Source organism: Malania oleifera, chromosome 10, assembly GCF_029873635.1.
Source record: "Malania oleifera isolate guangnan ecotype guangnan chromosome 10, ASM2987363v1, whole genome shotgun sequence".
NCBI classification, from domain to species: domain Eukaryota; kingdom Viridiplantae; phylum Streptophyta; class Magnoliopsida; order Santalales; family Ximeniaceae; genus Malania; species Malania oleifera.
This window is the reverse complement of record NC_080426.1, coordinates 31,716,873-31,743,096: the sequence shown is the minus strand read 5'-3', so window position 1 is coordinate 31,743,096 and position 26,224 is coordinate 31,716,873. Positions and strand designations below refer to the sequence as shown.

General features: G+C 34.1%; 3 protein-coding genes across 3 annotated transcripts; 2 read left to right on the top strand and 1 right to left on the bottom strand.

Moving 5' to 3' along the window:
• The first annotated feature begins 550 nt into the window (after positions 1–550).
• On the top strand, positions 551–8,535 carry LOC131165707 (uncharacterized). The gene is made up of 3 exons (XM_058123714.1): positions 551–2,161; positions 6,838–7,099; positions 7,849–8,535. The coding sequence occupies exons 1-3, from the start codon at positions 1,056–1,058 to the stop codon at positions 8,023–8,025; spliced, it is 1,545 nt and encodes a 514-aa protein (XP_057979697.1). The 5' UTR covers positions 551–1,055; the 3' UTR covers positions 8,026–8,535.
• A 922-nt stretch (positions 8,536–9,457) lies between these two features.
• On the bottom strand, positions 9,458–12,988 carry LOC131165708 (large ribosomal subunit protein eL43). Its single transcript, XM_058123715.1, has 5 exons — positions 12,729–12,988; positions 10,729–10,768; positions 10,033–10,121; positions 9,848–9,930; positions 9,458–9,740 (listed from the first exon to the last, which is right to left on the bottom strand). The coding sequence occupies exons 1-5, from the start codon at positions 12,729–12,731 to the stop codon at positions 9,677–9,679; spliced, it is 279 nt and encodes a 92-aa protein (XP_057979698.1). The 5' UTR covers positions 12,732–12,988; the 3' UTR covers positions 9,458–9,676.
• A 1,157-nt stretch (positions 12,989–14,145) lies between these two features.
• On the top strand, positions 14,146–25,251 carry LOC131165706 (metacaspase-1-like). The gene is made up of 5 exons (XM_058123712.1): positions 14,146–14,735; positions 23,621–23,951; positions 24,355–24,475; positions 24,582–24,794; positions 25,015–25,251. Exons 1-5 carry the CDS (start codon positions 14,360–14,362, stop codon positions 25,072–25,074), a joined length of 1,101 nt encoding a protein of 366 aa, XP_057979695.1. The 5' UTR covers positions 14,146–14,359; the 3' UTR covers positions 25,075–25,251.
• The last annotated feature ends 973 nt before the right edge of the window (positions 25,252–26,224 follow it).

Sequence of the window (26,224 nt, the reverse complement as noted above, 5' to 3'; positions counted from 1 at the left end):
GAATGATTTCATTATCATAAATTTCTTTCATATTATTATATTATATACGGGGTCATTATTATATGTGATGTACGGTAGACATCGGAACTAAAATAATTATTTATAATTGTTTGATTGTTTCAAATTTAATTTTTTTTATATATTACTGCAACAAAAATGTTGTTCCTGTCGAATAATTATCTTATTATTATATATACGGCCTATTTAATTTCTAAATTAAATAAATTATCTTTTAAAAATTTAAAAATAAAGGATTAATATAGTCTTAACAATCTCACTCCATCCAATCATATTTAGGAAGCCACAATATCAATGATGAAATAAAAAGAATTTTTTTTTAGGAAAGAAATATTGCTAAAATAAGCATTTACTATAACTAGATGTTAAAATAAAAAAAATACTAAAACAGGAAAAAAATAATTTAAAAAATTAAAATAAAAATTTTCTTTTTTAAAGAAACAAAATTAAAAAATTAACATAAATTTTAAACGTGAATACTTCCAAACACGGCATATAAAATTTTAAATATAAGTAGGAAAGAAAGTTGAAAAAAAATTATTAATACTGATCCAGCTAAGTTAATTAGCGTTATTAGCTAAATTAAGAAAACATTAATAAAAAAAAACATAATGGTAGTTTCGTAATAAAGGGAAAGACTGAGGGTAAGTTGGAAAGCTTCCCGTTTGATGTGGGGAGCGGCCGGTCACTGGGTCTACCTCTGGTTTCAAATCGCTCTCTCCGCAATTCCATACGCTCCACGCGAAACTTTCAAAGAACACACTAGCACATACAGGGACACAGAGTCGCAAAGAGAAAGAATAGCCCTCAAAGACCCTGAGAAATTGTTGAGAATTCTGTGGTGTGATAGAGGGAAATTTTGTAGAAACTTGTGGAGAAAGGTTGGAGAAGAAGAAGAAGAAGAAGAAGAAGAAGGAGGAGAAGAAGGAGAGGAAGAAGGAGAAGAAGAAGAAAAGTGTGGAGAGAGATCGTTTGAGATATTGTGGCCTGTTTGTTGGTTTCTTCGTTTGTTGGATTGGTTGCATATGTAAATGTAAATGCATCAGAAGAAATCCGAAGTTCAGATCGGAAAAGAAAGCACCGGCGTCTCTTCCGATTTCAACCCGACCCCTCCTCTGCTCTTCGCTCCTTCTTTAATCCACCAAAAGCACCAAACCCATCAATCCAACCACCAGTATCAATACCAGTACCAATCGACCCACCACCAACAACAACCCTCCTCTCTCTCTTCCCTGTCTCAATCCAGCGTCGCCCGAACGCCAACCCTGAATGACCCAATCGCCCTTCTCCCTACCCCTCACAAGAGACCCCTCCTGACCCACAACCCCAAGTCCTCTTCTGCCCTCTCCAAGACGCCCACTCTCTCCTCTCTCCATCACTACGCCTTCTCTAAACCCCTGCCTTTGGATTCTCATTCCCTGTCTCTGTTCTCGGTGTCTCCGGCAACAAAAGCCGCCGCCTTGCGAGCCATTCGTCGCATCCGCCGCTTTCGTGTTCATCTTCGTCTCCTTCTCCTCTTGTCGCTTCCCTTCTTTTACTTCTTGGTTTCCCACCCTAGCCATTCGTTTCTGCTTGATTTTCTCTCCGCTTTTGCATTCTCCGCCGCGCTTCTATTCTCTCTCAATCTTGCGCTTCCTCGCCTCCCCTCAATTCGTCTGTTCCTTGCCCGTTCGTTCCCAATTAAGCTTTTGGCGTCGTCGGAAGTTTCTAGGCCGCCTCTGCCGGTGTTTTGGTCAATTGGGTCGAGGCCGAGATCGGAGAAAAGGACAAATTCGGGGTGTTGGGTTCAGGTTTATAGCAACGGGGACGTGTACGAGGGAGAATTTCACCAAGGGAAGTGTTCGGGAAGTGGGGTTTACTACTATTACATGAGTGGGAGGTACGAGGGTGATTGGATTGATGGAAAGTATGATGGTTATGGGGTGGAAACATGGGCAAGAGGGAGTAGATATCGTGGGCATTATAGGCAAGGCCTTAGACATGGATTTGGTGTGTATAGGTTTTACACAGGAGATGTTTATGCCGGCGAATGGTCGAATGGGCAGAGTCATGGATGTGGAGTTCATACCTGCGAGGATGGCAGTCGATATGTGGGAGAGTTTAAGTGGGGCGTCAAGCATGGACTTGGCCATTATCATTTCAGGTAGTTCTATGGACTCCCTTATTGAATTTCTCTCTTGGCACTTAAATTCAGAAGTACGATTATTTGGTTATTGTTTTATAGAAATGAATGTTTTGAATACATATATATCATTCAATTGGATTTTAAGGCTTTGGTTTTTTAGTTTGCATTGTTTTGTCTTAGAATTGGATTTCTAGATTGTTGGATTGTTGATTCTTGTTCGTCCGTGCTGTTTATTTCACTGAACTCAGACTTTGGATTCTGTTTTTCTTATGGTTTGGAAGAGAACTTGAGAACTGTGCCCTTCAGTTGGTTTGGCCTTAGCTTAAAGCTCATCATGGATAACATATTATGAATTATATGCTTTATTAGTTACTGTTAAATTTCTCTCTTGATGAAATATTATGTATGATTAATATGGACTTATAATCTAAAAGGCTTCAATGGAAGTGTTCCTTCAAGCAAGTTCATACTAAACATGGTTAGACAAATTTTTTCCATGGGAAAAAGGGTCTGAAAACAAACTTGAAATGGTTAAAATTCATGAAAAGTAACACTGGCAATATGTGTAAGTAATATTCAGTACACCAAGTTTTCGTTTTTTGGATGGTACACCAAGTTTTCCTTTTTTGGATAAGTAGACACACAGCTTATCTTTTAAGTTTTCAATAGACTGGGTAAGTTTCATAAATGTTCACTAAATTTTAGTAGTAGTTTTATTGGCCACTGAACTTTGATTTGCAATATATTATGCATTGGACTTTGCATATTGTTTCAATGTTATCAAATGTGTAATGGCCATCTCCTGTAATTCATGAGATTCACTCCTAATATCGTAGTCAGCCATGTCCGTAAGCCCTTAACATGGTAAAAACTAAAAAGCAAGAAAATTTATTAGAAGTATTGCAGTTCTTGATCTTACTTAAGGAATACCTAATTACCTAATCCCTAATAAAGTGGTAAATGGGTGTGAGTGGCCCACAAAGAGCTTATTCTGATGACTAGTTGAGATGTCAAGATAGTGTATTGTATGTGACAGGAGAAGCTTAGTTGAGTTGTCAAGATAGTGTATTGAAGGGAGTAGTGTGTTAAGAACTCATTTTTCTTTTAAATTTTCTATATTCTCGCCTTTGATTGTTCTGCCTACTTTCAGAGAACTCCATCATGGGTATATAGTTGTGATTGCGCTCTCTTTATCTTCTATGTTTCATTATTCCATCCCCTCAATATATGTTCCTCTCTAGCCCGTTTGCTATCATTATGTCTTAGTTTATAAGAATCAAAACACGATGATCAATTTTTTTGGTAACCTGGTACTCCGGATCCCAAACGAACCCTTTGCGTCCTCTTGGGTGGCACCAAACCAGGGAGCAGTAGTCTGCCCCAAGGCATGCTGCAAAGAAGTCATATAGGGCAAACAGGCGAAGTGAGACTGCACAACTCAAACACAGGATCTCCACATTACCTGGCGATCCTGTGTTTTGAGATGTGTGCCACTGTGCCTTCAGATTAGAAAGTAGTTGTAATTGTCGTATGGTAGCATCATTGTTTTTCTAAGTGAAGACAAAAGCGTATTTTGCATACTGAAAAATTAGTTCATAATTTCAGTTCGTTTTAAAAGGGCTCGAATTTAAATTACGGCTCTTACTGAAAGAGTATGTCTTTTGAAGAAATGAAAGCGTACTTCAATTTTACGGCAGAGAATTGAAATAAAGCATTTAAAAAGTGGTTTTTCAAATGAGTGTTTCTTTAGATTTATGTTTAGGATACTGCAATGATGATAATATGCCTTTGAATTTCTATTTTAGATGGCATATGGTGGAGAAGCAGGGGGGAGAAGTTTTGTGTAAACCAACATTGGAGGGTCTGGCAGGTAAAAGGATTGAGTAAACCAATCCCCAGTCTACCTCCTTTCCCTGGCAGGAAAAAGGACCAAGAGAAAAAAGATTCATATATCTGGGAGTGCATGTGCTTCCAAACACTTGCGTGTATATGAAGCAAAAAGTTTCAATTTTTTATTCTCAGTTCTGTGATTTACACCCTTTTTAACCTTCCCCTTTGAACTACCTCATCTTTGCCATTCTATTAGTGATCTGATGATCTCTGTTTCAAATGAATAGTTGTCGTTGCCAATTTCTACTTACTCTGGGGAGTGTGATGTTAAAAAATTAATGGAGTTTAGTGTAAACAAATGAATGTTGAAGGCGAAGAAAAGCAAGCAACAGAAAAGATGGCACTTTCTGAGTGATACCACCCATTTCCTTAAGTTTGGTAGGCAAATTCAGTGCATCATTTGACTAACCTAAACTATTATCCACTTACCAAGGAAGGGGTGATGCCTTAGATTTTGCGTGAAGAATTTTTCTTTGCTGAGCAATTATGGCTTAGAGAAGTTAATTGAATACTAACTAAATTTAAATGCCTTTATGCATTTTATTGGATGAAAGCATATACACCGTTCATGGATATGCTGGTTGGGTACAGGATAAGGAGAGAAAAAATTAAGCAGTATAATGAGAATGGAGTATTTTCTCTATGGCAGCTTCTGACTTTAATTGATAGAAGAATAAAAGAATAATGGCAGGATGCTAAAATTTTTACCCAATTATAAACTATCATGTTCACGTACTCCAACTCTACCAGTTTTCACTTTACAAGTGTCTACATCAAGAATTCAAGTATTGTATGCCATTCATCTAATCCCTTGTTGAAACCAGAGGCGTGCTCGTTTCTATTCAGTTTGGTGTTGCCCAAAACCAAAAAATGAATCAAATTTATCGGTTTTAATTTTCAAAAACTGAAACCGCACTGAAAACCGATGGTTTCAAGAAATCAGAAACCGATACAGGTTCGGTTCGGTTCAGTTTGGTCTTCTATCAGTTTACAAGTTAATTAAAATTTTAAACAAGGCCCAACGTAAAGGAGGGCAATAACAGAAAGGCCTTGGAAAGGGCTAGCTGCACTAAGCGAAGCCAGGCCCAGCCGCTAGACATAGTTTATACATGCGGTTCTGATTACAAGACAATACCTGGGAGGGATGTGGATATTTATAAGGGGAGGAAGGGTTTTCCCTTCTTCTCTAAGTCGACGTGGAGCAAGTTATTCCCACTTTCCAACAGCCAACACATAAAGCACACTAGCACAGCAACTTAGCAAGCTTTCAGTTCACTCTTTCCTCGTCCCACATCCGAAAGGAGGAATACTTGGGAGCCTCCCCCTCTTCTCTATATGATGCTCTCTTTGTTCCTCTTCTTCCTTCATCCATAATAGCAACTTTATATCTTAGATATTATTATAATTATTCTAATGATATTAACGTTTAAAAAATTAATGACTATATAATAAAGATGTATAAAATTTAAAATAAATATGTAAATAATCGTTTTTTCAGTTTTTTCGGGGAGTTTTTTTTTGTCTAACCAAAACTGAAACTGAAACTGAAAATTGGTTTTCTATAAAATTTGAAACTGAAACCGAAACTGAAAAACCTGACTGAAATTTTAAATGGTGCAGTCCCAGTCATGTTTTCAGGTTTTTGGTAATTTTTGTACACCACTAGTAGAAACTACATGCAATATTGAACTTGCAAAATGGATTTATTAGTGGGGATAGCATTTTTCTACTGCATGTGGACCTCCATTTCTTGATTTTAATAAGATTCCTTCTGGACATTGTATCTATCTACTATTATCTAAAAATAATGAAATTAGTGACAGGATGAAACCAAAAAACAACCCTTCGCATGCAAAATTATAGAAGATCTTTTAAGATCAAACAATTCAGCCGAACTGAGTGTAATTGTATGTTTTTGCTTGTTGAATCTTTGGTTCCTAATATGACATTAAGAATTAGAATGTGTATAATCTCTCAACCAAACATGTAGGATTAGGAAAATCTCTTGAAAGTGTCCTATGAATAAGGGGAGGTGACAGTTTCTAGTGACAAGAGTGATGTGATTATTTTGGGGAAAATCAGCTATTATATTAACCATTAGTGCTAATTGATTTTCATGGCAGTTGTCTTTTTATAATATACATCTGGCAACTCTTCAATGTTGCTTAGTAGTCTCTGACAAAATGACCACTTTCACTGCCTTTGAGACTTATGCAGTGTTAGGGAGCTACAGATTCATGAAGAATTTTTCCTTGGTTCTGTGCCTGATTGGTTGTCTTCCTCAGCATATAGGTGTTTAATATATTAGATGGGATGTTTTGTCCTTGATGCAGTATAGGGTGTTTAGTGTTGTTACGTTTTTCCCCTATCCTCAATTTTTTCTCTAATCCTTACTTACAAACTAGAGTTTGCTTGAATCTTCTTAATAGGGCCTGTTTTATGCCCTCATGAGTCAAATTGATAATGCCAACCCCAATTTTTTGGGTTTGACTACACAAATTGTGGCATTCAACTCCGTTTTGCAGCATTTTCTGTTAGATCATAAATTATTAGGTCCTCTTCAGTACTTTGAAATTTTTTTTCATATTTGTAGATCCTTTAATGTGCAAGACTTGTGCCGAATCCTTTTTTTTTTTTTTTTAGCGCTTGTTTTTTTTAAAGGTTCTTCTCGATTGATGTGCAGCTGTAGCGTCTGCCATCTGGGAATTGTGTTACTGACTCGTGTAGAGACATTTTTACATGGCAATATCTAGAATCTAATTCTTTATAGCTTTTGATACAACTTGCCTATGTCTGACACGCAGAAATGGGGACACATATGCTGGCGAATATTTTGCTGACAAGATGCATGGTTTTGGAGTCTATCGTTTTGCAAATGGACATCAATTTGAGGGAGCCTGGCATGAGGGTAAGAGACAGGGTCTTGGAATGTATACATTCAGAAACGGGGAAACCCAGTCTGGGCACTGGCAAAATGGGATTCTAGATGTCCCAAGCACACAAAACGCCTCCTATCCTGTGTCTCCAGTTGCCGTTTATCATTCCAAAGTACTTAATGCTGTCCAGGTATTGTTAGTTTTATTGCCTTGCTTTTTCAGTGCCCATTTGCAGGTTTTGGTACAGAAAAACTTAGGGCTCATTTTAGTTGTGGAAAATATATGCGCATATATTTTTCAAGTTCTCCAATAGATGTTGTGAAATTGGAAGACCAGGTGGCATTCTTGTACATATTTTAAAAAGAATGGAAATAAAATTGTGTTTTTTACAGCTAGACAGGCCCTTAGCTCTGCTTGCCTGAATTTATTCTTCTAAATATTTTTATGATTATACCTCCAGATGACGCAAGCCATTGGCTGCCGAATTCTATTTTGGAAACAAATAAATCTATATGGTTTGTTCATTATTTTGCAAGTTCATCATCTTTAGGGTGGTTTGATCATTTGCTTATTGTGATTTATTGATGGGGTTAATGTATCCCATGATATTCCCATCTCCTGTGTGTTGTGCTTCTAATGCTTCATTAAGATGTAAGACTCCAAAATTTTAAATTGAATTGTAATCTGCTTCCATTGGTTTGCGTGTAGTTGTAAAGTGACTGTTCTGAATTCCTGCCCTGTTGATTTATGTGTGGTTTTAAAACTTCTGCATGTAGCTGCATGTAAAATCACTGTTCCCACAGACTAGCGTTTTTTGTGTATCTATTCAGGCTTTGAAAAACTGCTGGACTGGATAGACCAGACACAGAAAAAAAGTTGCATTTGTAAAATAGCCAATACAGAAATTAATAGAGCTTTCTGATGCTGTCTTAAAATCAGGAAGCGCGCCGGGCAATGGAGAAAGCATATGATGTCGCCAAGGTGGATGAAAGAGTGAACAGGGCGGTGGCTGCAGCAAACAGGGCAGCCAATGCAGCAAGAGTTGCAGCAGTAAAGGCTGTCCAAAAACAATTGCATCATACCAGTAACAATGATATCCCAATTCCTGTTGTATAAGAATTTACTGCTGGCTCTTGAATTGGTACAAACGTCAGGCTGATACTCGCACATGAAAAAGCGGCAGGAAGATGTTGGTGTGGTGTTTTATTGAGTTGCTGTGCATTGCATTGTGGCCTTTTGCATTGCTTGCTTCTTTGCTGGTCGAGAGAATGTGATGCAGAGTTGCCTGCTGGATACCTGTGGCTGGGATGAAATGATTACTGAATTGAGAAGCTGATTGTTTTTCTCTTCTTTTTCTTTTTCCCCCATTTTGACCTCATATGAGAGAGAGAGAGAGAGAGAGAGGTGGGAATAGCAGTTGCGGCAATAGCTTCATCATCATCAACAACTGTTTTTCTTATTTTGGTTCGTCTTATCCTTTGGTTTATCCCTGTAAAGATTAGGTAGGTATTTGTAATATATGAGCTGGTTTCTTGGTGATGAGCCAAAGCCAAGCCGGTGTTGAATGTGAATGAAAGGCTATTATGAAAATAATAAAATAGTAAATAACAAGTTCACAAGCGCAAATAGTGACCTGGGTTTATATTTTCGAGTGTAATATCAAGCCTGGCTCTCTCTCTCTCTCTCTTACATGCACAGGTCTCACACAGCACGTGCGCACAGAATGACAATGTTTTATGGTTCCATTTCCAACTACAGGTTTGATTGGTATGGTTTGGAGCAAACATTGCACATGCTTTGTTTATGCAGCCATCTGGTCATGCCCACTGAAGAGGGAAGTGATCGGAAATAAAGTGATTATGCTTTTTGGTATTAATCAAAATAGCACAAATTTTGCTCGAAAGCTACCTACCTTTCATAAATCACCAGCTGCCTTCTGCATTTCAGGTTATCTGTGAGGAATTTCAGCCAAATCACTGCCTTAACAAATTTTTAATTTGTTTTTATTTTCAGGAGAAGAAAGGAATTGTTCTCCTGGGCTCCAAGCAGTTCCATTGGCAGTGAAACCACCATACTTTCTTTTTCCACATTCCCTGGTCCAGATGTTATAGTTGGAGCCACCATTCGTCTAGAATGAAGGTGCTGCTTGCTTTGAGGTCCGTCTGCTTCATCAGAACCTTTACTTGCATCCCACCAAGAAGCTTACAAAACGATCGACCCCGAGGCATTGAACGGCTCATCACTAAAGAAACACACCTTAACAGCCCTCTAGGACGAAGCTGCCTCAATAAATACAACACCTGCACTTTAATAAAGCCATCTCGGTTCTGTAGACGCAAAATTCTACAACAGCCTGAGGCATTTCAAATTGACACTCGGCTTGCCTACTCTAATAAGCAATTTTCTAAATTAACTTTCAAGTTTTATCCTGCAATTGTTTTAATGAAGTATAACCTCCTGCAGCAAGATCAGGAGCTGGTTGCAGAATTGAAGTATGATACAAAAATTGTGCAAGTACCAACCCGCTGCATGGGTGCAAAACACCAGATGAGAAATTATAGCATCAACTTCATAGTCATAATGCAAACATGTTGCTGAATTCAAAATTAAGGGAACATAATAAATCTGCTCAACAACTGCCAAAATTAGCTTTGCTCAACTCAGCATCCCCTATGTAACTAATCAAAATAAAAATTATCTCCTCTGGTTTCAAAATACATCCAAATTCATACATAAATACGAAAAAAGTTGAAAATCAAATGCAACTTCAACTCTCAGTCTGCTCTCTCAGCCTTCGAATGGTGCTCCTCACAGTCACAGCACTAGCAGTGCTGTCAAAAGAAAATAGACATCAGACTACTGCATAAAATTTTTCAAGCACAAAATATTAACGAGAGTGACGTCAGAACAAATAAATAGCTTTTTAAAATATGCTTACTTGAGTGTGTAAGCACCTCCGGCTTTAACTTTGCCACAATCTTTGCATCCCCAAATTCCCACAGCCTTTCTCTTCACTGCGTACTGTAAATGCACTTTTGATTAGAATAATTTCATTTAAAAGAAAATCACTCCAAGGAAAGAAACATTAATAGACCAATTTAAACTAAAGAATAGGATAAACACCTTCCCACAAAACTCGCAGAAGTATTTGCTATGCTGACTGACTTCCATCTTCTTGATCTGCTTTCGCAGACTAGCCCCGTAACGGGTACCTGAAATGTCACCAGACAAGTGCAACCTCCAATCAAACCCCATCCAAAAACGCATTCAATAATATAATATACCAACATGCAAACACATAAGCAAAATTCCTAATACAAAAAGCAACACTTCAACGCGAATAAAAATTACCAGACAAAATACAGAATATAGAATACAACTTAATGCTCATCTCATGGCACAATGAAATTGGACACAATGTGTCTTATTTCCTTTGTTCATTTCATCTTGATCCAGTATAATAGCATTGAGTCCATTGGTCAAAACAAAAGACAGCACTGTAACACTCACCCACTCATGTTTGACTATTTGTGACCAGCATGACAACCTTTTTAAAGGTGCATGACCCCAGAAACACACAATTAATATCAGTTCATAAAAATTTGCCCTCGACAAATTTATTTTGGAAAAAAAAAATAGAGGTCAAGCTCAAATTTAAAATAACTCTATAATCAACCTGAACAATAACATTGCGCAACCATGCTTAGAAGGCACAGATATGGTTGTAACACTAATCTAGAATAAAAATAACAGTGCTTAAATAGAAAAATGTAAATATTGTTCTGTGCATTTTAATTTTTCATAAAATACATTACATACCATATTTTCCGACAATACCAGCCTTCTTGGTTCTCTTGGTCTGCACAATATTAAAGAAATCATTATTTAAAATACTGGTGTTATACCATCCCATTGGCACAAGCCTCGAGAATCATTCAACTTAATTAGCGTAAGACAATAACAGTAGCAGGCAATGCCAGGCCACGCATAGATATAGCCACTAAGGCATGAGACCAATCATCAAAAATATATATAAATGGAAAGGATAATACATCTACCACAATTTGACTTTTCTTGGGAGGTGGATGAGGACGAGAGATTTAACATTTAGAGAATTAATCAAAAGCCTATTAAAACACTCTTGCTTTTTATATAAATAGACAATTTTTCAGTTGCATACTTCTATAAGTCTATTTGTAAGAACCACAATTTATCTAGGGAACAAGCAGTTTAGTCCATAATCTAGAAACTCCAAACATATAGCAGCAAGCATCCCATAAAATGCCAACGCAACCACATGGGCTTCCAATACTGAAAATCTACGACATGCCACAATCATAGTTATCAAATCAAGATTCAAATCATGAATCCAAATTCCAATTTTGGGAATCGAGAATTGAATTGAATCGTAAGATTTGGTAAAATTTCCAAAATCCATTCTTAGTGACATGCATATATTGATATTCAAAACAAGAAAAATAATAAAATACATTTAATTTTGATAATAAAAAAATCATAAGAGAACCAGTGAGGAACTAATAATAATAGTATTTAAGGGAAGGAATCAAGAAAAATGTTTATCATCAATTTAGAAAAACAACATTTCATGCATATTCTTTCTCGAGTTAAGGAAAAAAATAATTAACCAACAAAAATTACTACTAAGAACTAACTTTTGAATATTAGAAACACAATGAAACATAAGTACCACCTCAGTTGATGAACGTTCCACCCTCTCTTTTTAATGGAAAAACATTATACTCGAGTGAAAAATGGATTTGTGAAGGAAACATAAGACCTAAAGTTCAATCTTCTCCTCTTTTAGAGCACAAAACTAATGTAAACAATGAGTGGAAGGACATCTTAAAAACATTAAAAGTAATAAAAAGAAAATAATGTTGTCTTGCGGTTTAAACTAGTCGGGTATGTCATGATAATATAGGGCTAGAATCGTGAAAATCAATAGATTCGGATCAATCCAATAGATTCATGAGGTGAATCGGTAGGTTTGACAACGATTCAGTTTTTTTTAGATTGGCTAGTAAGATTCAAATTGATTTTGTGTGGAATTGATAGATTTTTTTAGACTTCTTTGTGTTTTTCACTTCCTTTAGTTCTTAAAACAAAATTTCCAATTCTAACAACCCAATCATTGAACTAACCCCACAAAAATGGCATTTCATGTGTTCCTTCGCAATTTATAAAGAACAAAATCTAAACGGACCATCTGTTTTGACCAAACAAATTCCCATTCACTGAAAAAGTACCGAGGAAAATAAAAATCACCACTCCATTTACTCAGTGATATCGTACCTGAAATTTAAAAAAAAATGCCATTGCTCTCGACTTAGTAGTAGCAAAAATTTACATTGCACATCAATTTCATTATCCCAAAATGATTTTCTTGGAAATTTGTTAATTAAAATAGAAAGCGTGTAAGATCAAGAAATTCAATTTCCTTCACTTTTTGAGCAACCAAAGTGAATAAGTCGAGAGAAAATGAGTCGCATACGATACCGTCTTACTTCAAAAGCTCAAGCACACCTATAATCTATAAATTTCACGACTTGATATAATACCCAAATTTAATCCATACAAAAACCTAAATGGATTGTATCTGAATCAAAGCAATAATTAAAAAAAAAAAAATCACCCGTAGAGTCCTGGATACAGACACCGATAACAATAGCAGGCTCTACATTCCCGAATTTAATTAAGGATCGAAGCAAACAGTAAAGCATGTCATGGATCTTCAACAACTATAACCACAGATCTCAACCAAATTCTAGTCGAGAGAAAGGGAGAGAGAGAGATAGTACCATCTTGTCGGCCTGGAGAGCAGATGAGCTTGAGAAAAACGTAAACCCTAGCAGCCAAATCAACGTGTAACAAATTTCCTCGATTGTTATTTATAGTAGGACAAAAAAAGGGATCCGCCTGTCCGGTAAAGGCAGCCCTAGAAGCCCATTAAAGCTCGAAGTTGTGGGCCCGCCTACTAAATTGGGCCAGCAGGCTTAATGGGCCTGGCCTCATAGCTTCGCCCGAACATGTATGTCTAGTGGCTTAAATTTGAAGAAAGAGGTGCAATTGTTTTGTCGGCCCATTTTTCTTGCCCATCTATCCTTCCATATTTTCTATTTTGTAGTTTTAAAAATATTGTAATTTTACTAAATTCTTTGGTCAGTATATCAAATAAGAGTTTATGGTGATATCTATGAATTAAACAATAAAAATAAAAATTAGTTGTGTGACCCACAACTCCTATATTTATTTTTTTAGTTAAATACAACTATGCTATTATTTCCAATTACTTTAATTTCTCTTTTACTATAGGTCTTAAGAGCAAGTCACTAGTTCACCCCTTTCGTTGTGCGTACAAATGTCGGATGCGTATGTATTGTAACGTAAACTTACATTTATACCCCCCATAAAGATCAATGTTGCCTCTGTTATAAGATTGACTAAGGAGAATTTGTCAAAATGGAGCATCCGATAATGGCAGTGGCAAAGTAGTTACAAGTTTTAAGTGATCAAAATTATGAAAATAAAAAGATATTTGAGTAAATTAAGAAGATATCACCATTGAAAATGTTCGTTTGCCCCATTTAAAAAAGTAACAAACATAATAGATCATAATTATTTGGTAAATGGTATTATTTGAAACAAGTAATAATATAGTTAAATGTGATTGTATCTATGTTTGTTTTTTTTCAATTATGTGTCTAGTAAAATATGAAAAAAAAAAATTATCTACATATTCTTTTTGTTTCCCTCGAAAAGGGTTTTTAGATCACCTACTAGTTACAGATGATAGTCTCTTGTGGTGTTGAAATAAATGGTAGAGATGAATGTAAAATTATTAATCTGCATTTTGGGAATTAAACACACTAAAATTTTCTTCAAATCGAGATAATATTGCTTTTGCCTTATATTTTTAAATGTTATTTGAGCTATGTATCTTAATCATCTTCGAAAACATGAGAAGAAAATATTGGTGGATTTTTTTGCTTTATTAATTGAAATATGCTTTAGATATTTTGTTCATCGTATGTAAAATAGGAAAAAAAATTAACGATACTACAAATTTAAATAAACAATTGGATTTTTTGTACTCTATTTAAGTTTATATGGAAATCTTTTGGTTTGATATGGGTGCCAATATCGAAATAATGGGAATCAAAAAATATTTTTGTTTTAATTTGAAAGTATAAGAACCTTAGGCGAGGTCTTTGTATTTCTGACAAATTTTAGAGAAAATTTGAAAATTTGCAATGCCAAGTCACCAATTCGTTGTGAACATTCATTCTTAGTTGTATCAGAAAATAAAAATATTAAAAATAAAAACAGAAAATAGAACGTATGTAAAAACAGCCATTAAAAAAAAAAAAAAATCCCTGGCTCAATCGCTCCCACCTGAAACTGAAAGCGTTTTTTCATTTTCATTGCCGCAATGTTCATGCTGGTGGATTGCTCCAACTGCCGCACGCCGCTGCAGCTGCCCTACGACGCCAGATCCATCCGCTGTGCCATCTGCCACGCCGTCACCTACATCGCCGACCCCCGCTCCGCCCCTCCGCCTTCTCACGCGCCGTCGCCGCACGCCCATTCGCCTCCTCCGGCTCCGTCCCCGTCTCCAACTCCATATGGCCATGCGCCGCCGGGGCCGCCGCCGCAGGCCCACGGCCGGAAGAGGGCGGTGATCTGCGGCATATCGTACAGGTACTCGCGGCACGAGCTCAAGGGGTGCATCAACGACGCCAAGTGCATGCGGTATCTATTGATCAATAGGTTTCAATTCCCTGAGGATTCGATTCTCATGCTTACTGGTACATCTCTCTCTCTCTCTCTCTCCCCCCCCACCCACCCGAGGTTGCGCGCACGCGCGGGTGTATGTGGATTGTGGAGTTTCTTTTTGATTGATTTAGGTTGTTTTTATCTAGCTAATTGGGTTTAGTCTAGTCGGGAAATTGTTTTACAAACTATGAAGTTGTGGAAAGCGATTTTTAATAACAAACTTTTTTATTTTCTTTTTGCTAATCACAAAAAAAAAAAAAAGCGGAAAGCGATTTATTTGATTCTTTCTGTCTCTCCTCTGATAAAATATCAGCTATTCTGATGTTTATGGTAGTGGAATCTGAGAAACACGATTGAAAAAGAAAGGAGCATTAATGAGCCATTTCTTCAATAAATCAAACTTACCCCCCAAAAAAAGACAGCAACACAATAAAAACAAAAATCATTCGTTCAATATTGTGTGTATCTAATTTTCTCCTCCTCTATGAAGTATTTGCAATGAAAAGCAGCAGTAGGATCGATACCAAAGGTGTTGAGACTTGAGAATGTAAACTATTAGAAGACGGAAAACATACTTAATTTTGTTTCTTCTCTTATTTTACTAATGAGTAACATATTTTGGCCATTAACATCAATATTAACGTATGGATATTCTGGATTGCTGGTTGTTTTATCTTATTTTAGGCACTAACTTGACAAATGCATTTTTAAAAAGCAAATTATAATTTACGGTCAACAATCTCTGGATGCAGGATAATGGTTCTAATAATCCAGAATCCTAATTCCAAGTGAAAAGAATGAAGTGCTAAAGCTAATTGTAGTTGATTGTCAACAAGCTCTCATGTAGTTATCCCAATTTTTTTTTAAAAAATGTTCCAGTTTTTTTCAAATTAAAAAAAAAAAAAATGAAGCTCTAGTCACGTCAGTTGGCTAAAGTTGTGTTCATTTAAGTATGTCGCTCTTTTCAATAATTTTAGATACCGGAATTTAGTTTTTGTTGATAATTTCTTTTTTAGCTATGTGCAATGTTACAGCCATTTGGTTGCTGTGACGGTGTTTATAGTTTACTACTGCAAATATCAAGGGAGCTATAAGCTGCTTTAATATGTGATTGAACTAATTGAAGGAAGAAATAAAATAAAATTATTCCTGGTACATTAGGAGGGCCTCCAAGAACGCTGTCTTTATGCAAAAGCAGTTCAAAGGGGGTATCCCTAGTGTAGAAATTGTTACAAAACTTTGTACATTGGGCAATATAATGAGCCAGCCCATTAAACTCCCTTGGACAGAGCAAAAAGAAATAGAACTAAACATGTCTTTCAATGCTTTGATGTCTTCCATGCAAGAAGAGACTTCCCAATCAAGACATTTACCAGCCTGAATGTCTTTCATAATTTTTTCTCTATCTGACATCTGAGATAGGCAAAATAACCTTCCAGCCATGATGAAGAGCTTGAATCAGACTTTCTCTGAACTGTCCATGCCTCCATTTGTTTAGTTGAGGAACTGAATCCCTTCCTTCCCCAAAATTTCAAAATGGTTAAATTTGGTGCGCTCATCACAATGCCAGCTGTGGCTTCTCCTGAGTCCTTACACCTAGCAGCATGACACCATATAGAATTTCTCACCAGTAGATTGCAGAGCATGTTGCTGATTATCCTTAATATGCAGCATATGCTGCAATTTGCTGCTGCTGACCTTCTCCTGGGACAATGAGAAGGGTAAGTCATGGATAGCAAAATGTGCTATTTTCCCTAATATTATTCTCATATTTCCATCCTTTATTTTCAAAGAAAATTTCTTCTTTGCAAATGCATCAACACCATTCAGCAAGTAATTTCATACTATTAATTTTTTCCTGGTAGCTCCAGTGATTATCCAGAATAAAATTCAGAAGGGAATGGTGGTCTTCCTGTTGTCTGAATTTGGTTTAAAGGGGATAAGCCAACCAGTTTTTTTTGTTCACCTGAGCATCTTAAAAAGAAGTGATTAATGTCTTCTGTCAATTCATTACAAATGGGTCACACATCTTCATTAATTTTATGGCATTTCTTTAGAAGACTTTAACTGGTAAAAGATTCTTTACTATTTCCCAGAAGAACAATTTGATTTGGAGCATACCATCTATTCTTCAAATGGATTTGAATACTTCTGATATATTAATTTCAGAATTATTGCCTCTCTCTTGTACATTTTCTCTTAGGAGTTTATATGCTACTTTAACTGAGAAGTCACCTGTTTTTAGCATCTCCAGATCCATTTATCTTCCTTTCCATGGATGGGAATAGGAATTTTCATAATAGCCTTCTTTCATTACTCTATTGTACATATCCTTAATGACATCATTATGCCTGCTACATACACTTTTTTTTTTCTAAAACCCACCATAAAACTTTCCTAGGTACCCTATCATATGCTTTCTCTAAGTCAATAAATACGATATGTAAATCCCTCTTCTTTTCCCTATACTTTTCCATTAATCTTCTTAAAGGATATATAGCCTTTGTGGTAGATCTCCCATACATAAAGCCTTGATTTTCTGAGACCTTCGTTTCTAGCCTTAATCTTTGTTCAACTATCCTTTCGCACAGTTTCATCGTATGACTCATAAGTTTAATTCCACGATAGCTATTATAATTTTGAATATCTCATTTATTTTTGTATATAGGTATTAAAGTGTTTTTCCTCCATTCATCAGACATTTTCTTAGTTTTTATAATTGTGTTAAATAAATTAGTTAACCATATAATTCCATTATCACCTAAGCATTTCCAAACTTCAATTGGGATGTTATTCAATCGTATAACTTTTCCATTTTTCATCTTTTTTAGTCCAAACTTAATTTTGAAATTTCGTTAACTTTAATTTTGCGAATAAATCTCATATTTTTAGTAATTTCCTCATTTGTATTTGTCAATTCTAAGTTTAAGCATTCTATTTGGTTTTCTTTAAACAACTTACTAAAATAATTTCGCCATCTATATTTTATGTCTTCGTCCTTACCCAAGACAATATCATCCTCACTTTTTATATATTTTACATTTCCTATATCCTTACTCTTCCTTTCTCTAGCTTTAGCAAGTTTAAATATATCTCTTACCCCTTTTTTTTTGTATCTAATCTATCATACAAACTGGTAAATGATCCGTGTTTAGCTTCACTAACGGCCTTTTCTGCATCTTTTCTTGTCTCTTTACACTTTTCAAAGTTATTCATGTTTCTACATTTTTGTCATGTTTTATACCAAATTCTTGTTATCTTTACGGCTTTTTGGACATCTTTATCCAACCACCAACTTTCTTTGGTATTCGAGAATCTTCTCTTTGATTCACCTAGAATCTAGTTTGCTATCTTTTTAATAGAGTTAGCTAATCTACTCCAAAGAGTATTTGTATCTATCCCATCCTCTATAGTCCAATTCTCATTTTTGATTATTTTATTTTTAAATTTTAATATATTTTCTCCCTGTAGGTTCTACCACGTAGTTCTCTTACAATGGTTTATTTGATCATTTTTCTTCCATTTTTTAATACATATATCTAACACTAAACCTCTGTGTTGTGTGGTTAGCTTTTACCTGGAATAACTTTACAATCCTTTCATGATGAAGGATCTAGTTTAAAAAAAGTGTTTTTGACTTCCATTTTGTCCACTTTTAAAGGTTATTAAATGTTCTTCTAAATTAAGTATTTATTGTAATAAAATCATATGACATAACGAAGTCTAAGATCATCTCTTCAGACTCATTTTTGTCTCTATATCCATATCTACTATATATCATCTCATAACCTTTATTATTCCCTTCCAACTTATCCATTCAGATCTCCTCCTATGAATAATTTCTTAATCCCATACCGCCCATATAATACTATTCATATCTTCCCAAAATTGTCTCTTAAGATTTTCTGCTAAGCTTACTCGAGGAGCATAAGCGCTAATGATATTTATTATCTCTTAGCTTAATACCTTCTTGATTTTTATAATTCTATCCCCTACTTTGTTTACATCAACAACGTTATCTTTTATGTTTTTTTCTACAATAATTTCTACTCCATTCTTATGTTTTTCTTTTCCAGTGTACCAAAGTTTAAATCTTGGTTTATCAATTTCTCTAGCTTTCTCCCCCACTCACTTAGTCTCTTGAAGGCAAATTATATTAATTTTTCTTCTAATCATTGTGTTCACAATTTCCATACTTTTACTTGTAAGTGTCCCTATATTCCAAGTTGCTAAATATAGAACATAAATATCAAATTACTAATGTTATCAAAATAAAATATTTTCCTAACAAGTTAGTATTTTTAGATTGTAATTAATGCATCTCTTGTGAGTATTTAAAAAAATAGTAAATTTTGTATCGTTGTCATCCTCATTATAATCTTTTACCCCTCTTGCCACATAGTATATTGAGAATGATTTATGAAAGAGGGAGAAAAAGTGAGAAGAAAAAGTAAAAAATAAAATAATTTTTTTGGCGTACAATTCTGTAGCGATTACGTAACGGCCATAGTGGCCTTTACATGACGAATGTTACGGCTGTGATTTTTCTTCCGACCGATTTCACGGTGTGTAACGGTATTGGTAATCCAAAAAATCATTACGTAATGGTGTGATGTACCAGTCTAGGCCGTTATTTATAACCATGGAGCTCAAGTCTTGTAAGTTCTTAAACTCAGGCTCATCTCGATTAAATTTGATTTGATTATAAAAGAATATTGAATACATGTGCAAAGTATGTATAATATATAGAATATTAAATATATTTATAAAATATATATTATATATCTTGTATAATATAAAAGGTAAAAAACTACAAAAGGTTGATTAGGCTTGTGAGCAGTGTTGCAAAACTTGAACTTGGCTTATCAAGCTACTCGAGTAGCACATGTCAAGTTTGAGTAACTTGCAAGCCAGCTTGACTTGCTTACACCCCTACTTCAAAGCATAATGATCCTCAAATTCACAATCTCCTCTTGGTTTGCCCACAAAAAAACAATGAATCTACAGAGAGAACGTGACTGACACACCTTTCCTGCATACTTCTTACCATGGTGAAATCCAGTAATGAATCCATCATCCTCCACCCTAACCAACATTTTATTGAGCATTTCCATCCTCAAAATAGAAGAATGGTTGAGAATGGGTCTCCTTGACTCAGACCTCTTGATGAGTTGAAAAAACTGGAAAGAACTCTGTTACATGAGTGAAAAAAACCACATTTTGATACATTTCCTCTATCTAAACCCAAAGCCTATGCTATCTTAGACATAGAAAATGAACTGCACGCATTATCTCATACTTTCTCCATGTCCAATTTGCAAATCATTCTTTTACTACGTTTCTTTAAGTTACCCTCTGCCACTATTGTTCCCCAATTTTAATGTATTTTTGAAAAATTAAGAGAATTATTGTTTAACAGAATAGTTTTTGACAAAGCATTTCATACATTTGTACATTTTGTAGAGATTTTTATAATTATTTAATTTTATAAGATGTGTATGTGTGTTGCCTGTGAAATTTTCTTTTATATTTGTTTGTGTCAGATGAATTTTATTTTGTGTATAAAATTTAGACTTCTCATGGAGCTCGTCCATGGAAATGCCGTTAAGTTTCAAAGGTGAAGATTGATTGGTGTAGATTATACATATATTTAGGTTTCCAAGAACCAGTTCAAGTTTGCTATATAGGGTAACTAAGAAATATATTATTTTCTATATTGTTTACTTGAAACTAAACAAATTGCAATTCTCAAATTTGCAATAGTTTTGATAATTAATTATAAAAGATGAAAAACATCTAACTACAAACATGGCTTTAGTTTAAAATTTTGAAGTTATTCCTTTTTTATTTTATTTTTAAATTTTTATTTTTATTTTTTATAAATTTAGGTTAAAGACTCTCTTGTACCATGACCAGCTACAGGTAGTTATTTATATTTCTGGTTGGTGAAATTATTATATTACTATTAGATTACCACTTTACCTAAAAGCTTAAGCTATTAGGTTGTGGGCCAACAATGTATATCAAACTTTAGCACTCCCCTACACATGCAACTTGATAGCACATGGAGAGATTAACACATGATAAATAATATCCATAACAGGGAATACAACAATTTTTTGAAACGCCGCAAAATAAACATGGGCAACAAGACTAGAACCTAGGACCTCCTGGTGACCGGTTTTGATACCATGTTAGATTACCGCTTTACCAAAAAGCTTAAGCTATTAGGTAGTGGGTCAATAATGTATATCAAGCTTTAACAAATACAAACTTGAACTACATAATTCAACAAAATTGTATTGTAACTCTGTTGGTGAAGAAGGAATCAGTTTGCTGAGAGTTCTAGATTATATTAATCATCTTTGATAAATATTGTCATGCAACTCACTCAAATTTGATATATTATTTCTAAATAATAAGAATTTAGTGAGCTGGTTTTATTGTTTAGTTATCTATATTTATTTAAATACCCTGAAGGAATTGATGGAAACTGGCTCAGCTGTTGCAGTGAAGAAGAGACGTATTTACCTTTTATGTTGAACAGCTTTCTAATTTTTCTGTTACACCAACAAATTTCCATACAAAAAATGCGAAAATTGTGGTTTTGGGGATTTGTTGATTGAGCTTGTTCTTTATTTTAGGAGCTCTTCTCCGTTATTTTTTTATGTTCCTGTCTGTCCATTGTAGAGAAGTGCAACTATTGTTTGATATTTTCATGTAAGTTTTGCGCAATGGATGCTTTTTCAGTTTGTCATCCTTTTCTTTATCATCTTTTTTAACTTCACCTATAACATATTTCCTGTTATGAGTCATGGATTTGATTCATACATTTTCAAAATAATGTTTAGATTGCATATTATAGCACTATGTACTTAAATTAAAAATTGTTTGATAATTATATCAGTCTAGAATTTGTTTCATGCCTGTGCACACAATGCATGGAAGTGAATTATTATAGTGTTTTCATATTTTGCTCAGCTATCTTTGATTATTAGCTATTTTTATTTGAGTAATGCACAAGGGATTCATGATCAGAATTTAATCATTTTGGAACACTCCTATGCATCAGTAGTTTGACAATTCTGTAAATTGTGCTTAACTGAAAATTTCCTTTTATAGCTGCTTCTTTCTGTTTGCTAATGGTCTATTAGTAAATTCTTTATGGTTTCAAATAAATTTGAACTTCTGTTATCAAGACAGTGCTTATAGTCCTATAATTTTATTCCTAATTTATAGGTTTATTGTTCATCCAAATGATACCACATATTTTGCTAGATTTGAAAGATTAAAAGAGATTTATCTATTGTAGACTTCTTTTTTTTCCCAAGATATGTATTGTCTCTCAGGAACATTTATAGTCCTGTTATTTATTTATTTTTTTTTTGCATTTGTTTTTGTGTAGATGAGATTTTGGTTGACATGATTAAAAATTAAGGCAATTCAATATTTGTTGAAGTTAAAGATTGATTAAATATTCCGCATCACTTTTGTCAAAAAATTAAAAATCCTGCATCACAAACAAAGTTGGATACTGGAAGCAAATTGAGATCATGCACAAAACTTTTCAAGTTCAAATCTTAACATTAAAAATAAATGCTCTTAATACAATTTTATTTTATTTTGGTTTAACTTAATTTTTTTTGGATATTTCTTAATATTTGCATCTACAAAATATCTTACGGTGTTTGAAATTTTATACATAGTATGGTGTAGATTTATATATAATATTTTTGCTGAACATAATTCTTTTAAGAGCTATTTTATCTTATTTTTCAAAATAAGGATATTTTCGTCTATAGAATGGTTTACAATATTTGTGCTTTTATGTATAGCATAAAAATTTAGCTTTTATTTTTTATTAGGTAAAATGAAATTTAATTTGTGTATAGAATTTAAATTATAATAGGGGCAATATTTTACCCTTTGTTTTATGCACTAAATATTAAAACATTGTTTCCATTGGTTTGATGTACAAAGAGATTTATGAGCAGAGTTTTAATAGCTTTGATAAATAGTTCCTTTATGCTTATGCAGTTTAACATTTATATCAGGTCTGATTTATTAACAACTGGAATTTCTAGGTATATGATTTTACTCATGATATTCATATTTGAGAAATTAGGTTTATCATTCACCAAAATCTCTTTAGATAACAAAATAAATATATTAAAGTATTATTCATCATAATGATATTAGACACTTTGCAATAGTTTTAGAAAATGCCAAAGGAGTTTCAGGTATTCTATATTTCTATTAGGATTTGTGTCCTTTATTAAACATTTATGATACTATTGCTTTCAATATACTTTTAACAAAATGCATTATATTTTATATAATTTAGTATACTTAATCCCTAGTAGTTAACATTCCAAAAATAAGTTTTAAAATATTATTATTTACCTCATTATTCAATAGATATATGGCTTATTAGTTATAAGCATTAAAACAAAGTTGGTTTCTAAAACATTATTTATTATTGCATAAATTATGAAAGAATACTATTCATTGGTTGACCTATTGTACTCAGCATATTATTTTCATTCCTGAGTGCATTGTAGCATAGATTATGTGCTTTTCATTTTTCATTTATTTCTTGGTTTAAATTGAACCATTAATGTATTTGAGTGCCAAATGGATGAAGAAAAAGTGAGGAATATAGGAATATCTCAAATTTTATAACTATTTGGTGTTGGAAGGGCTCTCAAAATTTTTTTATTCTATATTTTCTTTCCTTTTCCTCTAATTTCCTGCAATCATTTAATTAAATATTCCTTGTAATCATATATCAGGATTACCTTTGTCTCCTGAGTTCTGACAATAAAATTATGTTGAATGTCCTTACTGTGAACCATTTTTTGGGGATGCTTCCATGTTCTCTCTCTGGCATTAATCCCTTCCAAACTATGAAATGCAGAAGAAGAAAGTGATCCTTACAGAATTCCTACCAAGCACAACATAATGATGGCATTATTTTGGCTTGTACAAGGCTGTCAGCCAGGTGACTCCTTGCTGTTTCACTATTCTGGTCATGGTTCTCGGCAAAGGAACTATAATGGTGATGAAGTTGATGGATATGATGAAACTTTATGTCCACTGGACTTTGAAACTCAGGGTATGATTGTTGATGATGAGATCAATGCAACAATTGTCAGACCTATTCCTTATGGAGTTAAGCTTCATGCAATAATAGATGCTTGCCATAGTGGCACTGTGCTGGATTTGCCATTCCTTTGCAGAATGAGAAGGTTACTTTCTACTATTTATGGCTGCAGTTTGAGATACATACTTTCTTTGCTCATTAGTTGTTGCAAGTAAGGCATTGTGTATAAAAGCACCCAAAGCTGCTTCCAAGATTTTGAACATGTGAGCGCATAGACCACCATTTTGTCCTTTTAAAATATGAACTATTGAAATGTTTTCCTCAACCCTGCATTTACACATTGCATATTTTGACAACATTTTGAATTTATTAGAGAAGCTTCATGCCTTACCTAACCTTTTTAAGTTTTATATAATCTGCTGTCCTTAGATGTTCCTGTTATAAATTTTATTACCCAATTGTGATCAATTTTCTTTAGAAGATTATTGCTCGCACCAAATAATTTGAGTCCCAAATTTCTCAACATTGTCTTATTCCGCTTGGAATAGGGGTGGGCAGTACAAATGGGAGGATCATCGTCCCCGATCAGGTTTGTGGAAAGGAACAAATGGTGGAGAAGTCTTTTCTTTCAGCGGTTGTGATGATGATCAAACTTCTGCAGATACATCTGTAAGTACCCGAAAGCTTTATTAGACATCTTCCCAAACCCTTTGGCTTATAAACTCCATAGCCTCTAGACTTGATGAGACATCTTCCTACATTTTTATGGGAACAGGCTCTTTCAAAAATAACTTCAACTGGAGCTATGACTTACAGTTTTATCCAAGCAATTGAGCGTGGTCAGGGAACTACATATGGAAGCATACTAAATTCAATGCGTTCAGTTATTCAGAGTACAGGTAGCAACCCCGTTGGTGGTGTTGCAACTGCTCTAGTTACCTTGATTTTGAGCAGTGGTCTTGAAATTGATGGTGACGGCCTGAAACAGGTACTTACAATCATGGTGATTATGTATTAATTGAAGTCATTAATTTGAGTGGGATATTGGTGAATGCTAAGAAATGCATACAAGCATCCTGGTTGCCTCCGAAAATCTCTAAATTTACTGTTCATCGAGTTCCATTTTATAGTTGGCCATTGTGCAAATGATCAGACAATTCCATTTTATGGTAGTGGGATTGATTTTCCTGTTTTCTTGTCTGCTGCAGGAACCACAGTTAACTGCATGCGAGCCGTTCGATGTTTATACGAAGCCTTTTGTCCTATGATCTTTAGTTATATTTAGAGATTTATCAGATTAAGAGGAATTGTATTGTAAGAAGGGTCTTGCTTTTGCCAGCCTCTCTCTCTCTCTCTCTCTCTCTCTGTAAAAAATGTGTATGTACGAGTTTGGGTGCATATATACATACATTGTTGTCTAAGATTAAGTTTGTTGTTTTGATTGATTTTGATGGTGTGATGGGTAATTCTACTTTTATTTATTTTTAGAATTTTATTTTGGGTGGAACATTTTTAGAGAATATCTAAAGAATATTTCTAGAACATTTAGGTCCTGTTTGGTTAATATGAATGAAAGATGGAGCATAAATGAAGTCTTTATTCCCTTAGGTTCTGTTTGGCTCATGAATGTTTATTTGTTGGAGTAGAATTGTTATAATACAATAGAATACCTAATGATAGGATAATACAATAAAATTATAATAAAATTGTATGTGGGTGTAATCAATTATGTAAAAGTTTATATTATTTATCTAACATGTAATAAAAAATAAATATATATTTTCATTGTAAATTTGAAAATAATTATTCTTTATTGTTGTGTTATAAATTTATATTTTTTTGGAATTTAGTTTATAATAATATCATTTTCTTTTGTAAACTATTAAAATTTTATATTATAATCACTTTATTCTTAAAAATAAACATACTGTAAATCAAATTTAATTTAAGGGTTCTAATTTTGCACAAGAAAATGTATTATCATCTTGAGGTAAATAACAGTGTAAAAAATTTCAAATTCATAACAAAAAAGAGATTGACTTTCTAATTTTATCATACAAATATATTTTATATATATATATAGATAGATAGATAGATATTTTGTCCTACTTCAAGTTGAATAGAATGATACAATTTTTTGCACGGATGGTTGTCTTTCGTCAATTTTGAGTGATTTGTTAAAATTAAGATAGAAATTGACTGCTATTTAAAATTTGACAGTGGTAGAACGTAAAAATTTTGAAGAAAATTTGCACAATTTTTCGTAAAAATTTGAGGCTCTCTCTCTCTCTCTCTCTCTCTCTCTCTCTCTCTCTAAATTCTATTTAGTAACAGGAAGAAGAAAATTACAAGATGCAACAATGGCATTCATAGTGCTTGCAGAATGGATCCAGCAGATTAACTTAAGCATCCGATCAT